Below are 6,439 nucleotides of genomic sequence, written 5' to 3'. Positions count from 1 at the left end.
TTTACTTCTTCAGTTTTTCCTTGTGATAATGTTTATCAGTATTGTAGATGAATTGTAGTTATGTTGTATATAAATTATATAATGTGATCGTTTAAGCTAAAACAACTATTTTCTTTTAAAATCTACATTTCAAACCAGTGTTTAAATTATATTTATTTTGTAGCTACTGGCTGTTATGCGTTGGTGAAAACTGTACATGGCACTTCAAGGCAACTAGCATAAATGATTCTGTAATGTTCAAGGTCCGAAATTTCAACAGCTAGCACACATGCTCTTTAATGGACAATACATTTATACAATGCAAACCTACTTCCATGGTAGTTGGTAGCATGGTTATTCCAAAATATTCTGATCCTAAGACAATTTACACACCAAAAGACATACAAACTGACATGATGTCTGAACACGGCATGAATCTAACCTACATGAAAGCTTGGAGAGCAAAGGAAAAGGCTTTACAGTTTTTGAGAGGTCATCCTACTGACTCCTACAGTAAATTGCCTAGTTATTTGTATATTTTAGAGAAGACTTATCTGGGGTCTGTAGTTAAATTGAAGAAGACGGACGATGACTGCTTCTTGTATGTATTTGTTGTGATTTGTACGCCAATCAGTAGTTGGAAATATTGTAGGCTAGTTGTAGTAGTTGATGGGACCTTCTTAAAGTCAGCATATAGGGGAATAATGCTAACAACTTGTACAATGGATGCAGTAGGTATTGAAGTTTTATTGTAGAAATATTATAGCTTGTCTATTTTTTGTAGTACTTGTAGATTTATTGTAGATATATTGTAGCAAAGTTGTAGTTTGTATGTATATGTCTTCTTCTGTACTTTCCTGCAGCCAATTAATTGTTTTTTTCCTCATAATGTAGGTGTCATATTACCATTGGCATATGCTGTTGTTGATTCAAAAAATGACGCATCATGGAAGTGGTTTTTTGAGCAATTCAAACATGCACATGGTGAAAGACCAAATATGTATGTTGTCTCGGATCGGAATGAGAGTACCTTGAAGGCAACATCTATTATTTATCCCGGCATGCCACATTATTCTTGCATGTGGCATATTTGGACAAATATAAGGGCAATGTTCAAGAAGGGACATCTAAAGTTAAGCGAATTGTACTTTGTCACGACACGGTCATACACGCTTGATGAATTTAATAAAAGGATGTCAAAGATTGAAGAGATTAACACCACGTTTTAAAGCATACTTATACGATATTGGCTATCATAGATAGTCTTGAGTACATGCTACAGTGAATAGAACTTGGACTATGAAATCAAACATTGCAGAGTCATTGAATACTTTAACAAAATATGCAAGAGAGCTGTCGATAGTAGAACTATTAGAGTATATGAGGACTCTTCTTGAACGTTGGACGAAGGAAAAGTTATTGAAAGCAAAGGGTACATTCACATACCTTGGGTTTAAATTCAACAAAGAGTTGGATGACAACAGAACATTGTCGCACAAGCTTAGAGTAAGATCTGATCATTTATTGAATTAAATTAATTTATACAGGACAATGTAGATAATTTGTAGATATTGTGTATTTAACCGTATATGAATTGTTTTTTTGTTTGTAATGCAATTGTAGGTGAGGGCTTCAACAGACTACATATATAGAGTACTAGATGGTGTGAGGCGCTATATTATTTGTCTTGAAAATAAGAGATGTAGTTGTGGGCAATTCCAGCTTGATAAACTTCCTTGTCCATATGCTTTGGCTGCTTTAAGACACAGGGATGGGTCTTTTGAACAATATTGTTCTCCTTATTACACAAGGGAGAACCTCTTGCGTACTTATGAAATACCAGTAAATCCCCTGCCTGATGAGAGAAAATGGAATGTGCCACAACATATATCTGAAGAAGTAGTAAATCCACCTATATGAGGGAAAAGGCATCCAGGAAGACCTCAAAAAGAAAAATACAAAAAATATGATAAAATAAATTCAAAGAAGTACAAGGTTTCATGTGGCAACTGCGGAGGAGAAGGGCTTAACAAAAGATAAGAATGCACCCAAAAAGAAATAAATTTTTTTGTAGTTAACAGAATATTTCATAAAAATTGTTGGTGAGTTCAGGATAACAGAATTTGATGTGTAATTGTTGATGTTTTTTAAGATCATAATGTAGTTAGATAGGATTTTTCTGTATTGAGATAATACTTTCATAGAGTGATTTGTTTATGAATGGTTTCTATATATATAATCTACCACTTTTTTTACTATCTCTAGCATCTTTTACATAGTTGTTAATATTTTTTTGTAATATATCTACAATACAACTACAAAAAATTGCATTAACTGGAATTTACAGAGTAACTACATTATAAATCAGTAGGAAACGAGTTATATACTAAAATATTGTAGATCAAGTACTGTTTATTGTGACGACCCGACCGGTCGCCTTAAGAATTAACGCCCCAATCCCCTATTAACTGCTTTCCCCAAAGTTTATTTCTGCTATTTTGATTTGTCGGGATGTTCGGTTTTGAGTTTCGGAGAATTTTGGGACACTTAGTCCCTAAATGAGAGCCTTAGTTTTGCAAATTTAACCGTAGTCGGAACAGTGTGAAGAAGGCATCGGAATGGAAAATCGATGGTTCCATTAGCTCTATTGGGTGATTTTGATCTTAGGGACGTGTTCGGATTGTGTTTTGGAGGTCCACAACTAATTTAGGATTGAAATACCGAGAGGTCGAATTTTGAAGTTTCCGGTTCGGTAGTGAGATTTTGATCTGAGGGTCGGAATGGAATTCCGGAAGTTGGAATAGCTTTGTAGTGTTGAATGTGATATGGGTGCAAAATTTCAGGTCATTCGGACAAGGTTTGATAGACCTTTTGATCGAAAACGTATTTTTAGAGTTTTTGGAATTCTTAGGCTTGAATCCGATGAAAAATAGGTGTTGTGATTGTTGTTTTGAGCGTTCCGAAGGTTGGAACAAGTTTGAATGATGTTTTAGGATTGGTTGGCATGTTTGATGAGGTCCCGGGGCCTCGGTTTGATTTCAAATGGTTGACAGAAAGATTTTTGGAGTTTGAAGTTTGCAGCTTCAGCTGTTATCTGTCATAACCGCACCTGCAATTTGGGTCCCGCAGGTGCGGTGTCGCAGAAGCGGCTCAGTGGTCGGAAAAGAGGAAATAAGGAAGGGGGCCAGGAACCGCAGAAGCGGCATAAGGAACCGCATCTGCGGTCACGCAGATGCGGAAATTGAGGTCGTAGGTGCGAGATTGGGCTTTTAAGTGAGAATCATAAAAGCGGTTCTCCAACCATAGAAGCAGTATCGCATATGCGATTATTTGACCGCAGATGTGAAAATAGCTGGACAGAAATATGAAATTTCGAGGGTTTAGTTTCAAAAGTTGGAAATTCGACTTGGAGTTCGAGAGAGGGCGATTTTGGGAGGAAATTGAAGAGGAGATCATTGGGTAACAATTCTTTAACCCTTTCTACTCTTATTCCATCAATCTATAGTTAGTTTCATCACTTAATTTTGGATTGGAGATGAAAATTGGGGAAAATTGGAAGAAAGTTCTTAGACCTTGAATTTGACTTTTGATTGGAAATTTGACCTTGGATTTGGATAATTTTGGTATGCATGAACTTGTGAGAGCGTGAGGATTCTGAAAATATAAATTTTACCCGATTCCGAGATGTGGGCCTCAGGGGCATTTTTGTCATTTTACCTAATTTCGCATATTAGCTTAGCATTTCTTTGTAGAATCAGTTAATTGAAGTGTTATTTATATTATGCAATCGAATTGAATAGATTTGGGCCATTTGGAGTCGAGTATTCGTGGCAAGAGTGTGGTTTCGGGTTGATTTTTGAGTCGGTTCGAGGTAAGTGGCTTGTCTAACCTTGTGTGGGGGACCTTCCCCTTAGGATTTGGTATATTTGGTAATTGAAATGCCTTGTACGTGAGGTGATGAGTGCGTACTTGTGCTAATTGTTGGAAATCCGGTTTTCTTTGAGTAATTACTAGTATGTTTCCTTTCCCATTTCTATTACCTGCACTATTAAGTCTGTTGTTAGCTTAGGGAAGCATGTCTAAGTGACTTAATTGCTTTACTTGCTTAAACCGCCTTACCTGAATTCTGTGCAGCATGCTAGGCTAGAATCACTTGTTGCCTTAATATGAATTTTTGCCATTTTTGTATATTTTCCTGTTGCTGCTGTGTATTTATTTAGGGATTATGGATGTGGGATTCCGGTAGCTCCCCCTTGTCTGTTTATTTTGGGACTACGGATGTGGGATTCTGGTAGATCCCCCTGCACAGTTATATGAAACTACGGGAATGCACCCGGTAGATTTCCCCAGTACTGGGTATTTACATTTGGGACTACGGAACGGGATTCCAGTAGATCCCCGCGCACTATGAGTTGGACAACGGGATGGGATCCCGGGAAATCCATTGGATATGTACATATGGGACTACATGGTGGTATCCTGGGAGATCCTCGGTTGTTATTTTGGTGCTAAGTCGCATTTCTTTCCGTGTTTTGCCTTATCTCTGTAATAATTGTTGTTGCCTTTTTTATATCATGTGTTACTTTTACCGCTGTATTTATTTATAATGTTCTGTTCTACAATGTCAAACTTTATATTTTATTTAACCTCAGTAGGGCCCTGACCTTCCTCGTCATTACCCGGCCGAGGTTAGGCTTGGCACTTACTGAGTACCGTTGTGGTCTACTCATGCCTCTTTTGCGCATGTTTTTCATATGCAAATCCAGGTACTGTGACTTAGTCCTATCACCTTTGAGGCGAGGTGACTGCTTCAGCAACTTCGAGGTATATCTGCCGCATCCGCAGATCGAGGAGTGCCTTTCTATTCTAGATTTTAAATATTTTTCCTTTTGTATTTATTTTCCTTGTTAGATATTCTGGAGTTAGAGTACTATGTAGTGATCCTTAGCTTGTGATTGTGACGACCCGAATCATCTCAAGAGTTACCGCTCTGTTTTCCCTATTTTTTATGCTTTGTTTATCCGTGTTTTGTGATATTGGGTTGGTCAAATCGAGTTCAGAAAGGATTTGGTAATGTTTGAGACACTTAGTCTCTTTAGAGTGAGTTTAAGTTGGAAAAGTCAACCGGATGTTGACTTATGTGTTAGAGGCTCGGATTTGAGTTCCGAGGGTTCTGTTTTTGGGATGTGATTTGTGACTTAGGAGCGTGATTGGAATGAGTTTTGGAGGTTCAGAGTAGATTTAGGCTTGAATTGGCGAAGTTGATATTTTGACGATTTTCGGTTGGTAGGCGAGGTTTTGATATATGGGTCAGAATGGAATTCCGAGAGTTTCAGTAGTTCTATTGTGTCATTTGGGATGTGTGTGCAAATTTCTAGGTCATTCGGACGTGGTTCGGTTGAATTTTTGATCAAAAGCAGAATTCGGAAGATTTTAGAAAGTTTGGCTTGAATCCGATGTGTTTTGGATGATTTGATGTTGTTTGAGGTGTTTTGATGATTGGAACAAGTTTGAATAAGGTATTAGGTTATGTTTGTGCTTTTGGTTGAGGTCAAAGGGGCCTCGGGGTGATTACGGATGGTTAACGGAAAGGTTTCAGACTTGTGAAGTTGCAGAATCTCAACTACTTCTGGTATTCCCGCACCTGCAGATTGGGGACCGCAGGTGCGACGCCGCACGTGTGGAAGAGGAGTCGCAGAAGCAGATTATGGAGGAATCGTCAGGAACCGCAGATGCGGTAGTGTGACCGCACCTGCGAAGGTGCAGGTGCGGAGAGTTGATCGCAAATGCGGATTGGGCCTTTTTAAGTCAAGAACCGCAGAAGCGGATGATTGACCGCAAATGCGGTACCGTAGAAGTGGGTATTGGGCCGCAAATGCAAAAATGTCTAGGCAGAAATTATAAATTGTGACCTTCGCGAAATTTGAGCTATTTTACCATTTTTATCTCGGCTTTGAAGCTTTTTGGACGATTTGAAAGAGGGATTTCAAGGGAACTTCATTGAGGTAAGGAATTTGGACCTAAAACTCGTTCCTATGCTATTATTACACGGATTAGAGCTAGAAATCATGGAAATTTAGGGTGAAAATTGGGGAATCTAGGGCTTGGAAACTTAGGCCTTTAATTGAGGATTTGAAGGAGCATTTATGGTCGGATTTTAGAACTTTTGATATGTATGAACTCGTGAGGAGATAAGGAACCTATTGATATAAAAATTATTAAATTCTGAGACGTGGGCCCGGGGTCGGGTTTTGGTAATTGCGGGATTTGTGTAGTATTTTGATTATTTTTGCTTGGGCTGCATTCCCTTATCCTATTTTGACGTCCTCGTTCTGATTATGGATAGATTTGACACGAGTGGAGGCCGATTCGAGGGGTAAAGGCGTCGCGAGCTAGAGATTTGACCGGTTCGAGGTGAGTAATGATTGTAAATGATGTTCTGAGGGTTTGAAACCCCAGA

The 6,439-nt window shown here is 38.5% G+C and overlaps 1 protein-coding gene across 1 annotated transcript; it reads left to right on the top strand.

The window, feature by feature from the left end:
• The first annotated feature begins 314 nt into the window (after positions 1-314).
• Positions 315-1,899, top strand: LOC138883392 (uncharacterized). The gene is made up of 4 exons (XM_070164075.1): positions 315-714; positions 874-1,005; positions 1,298-1,485; positions 1,603-1,899. The coding sequence occupies exons 1-4, from the start codon at positions 315-317 to the stop codon at positions 1,897-1,899; spliced, it is 1,017 nt and encodes a 338-aa protein (XP_070020176.1).
• Positions 1,900-6,439: the final 4,540 nt, after the last annotated feature.

This window comes from Nicotiana sylvestris, chromosome 12 (genome assembly GCF_000393655.2).
Source record: "Nicotiana sylvestris chromosome 12, ASM39365v2, whole genome shotgun sequence".
In the NCBI taxonomy this organism is placed as follows: Eukaryota; Viridiplantae; Streptophyta; class Magnoliopsida; order Solanales; family Solanaceae; genus Nicotiana; species Nicotiana sylvestris.
This window is presented reverse-complemented; position numbering and strand designations above follow the sequence as displayed.

Coding starts and splice junctions, on each gene's coding strand:
- LOC138883392 (XM_070164075.1), top strand. CDS start 315: ATGGTAGTTGGTAGCATGGTTATTCCAAAATATTCTGATCCTAAGACA. Junction 715..873: donor TTGTACAATGGATGCAGTAG/GTATTGAAGTTT, acceptor CTCATAATGTAG/GTGTCATATTACCATTGGCA. Junction 1,486..1,602: donor CATTGTCGCACAAGCTTAGA/GTAAGATCTGAT, acceptor ATGCAATTGTAG/GTGAGGGCTTCAACAGACTA.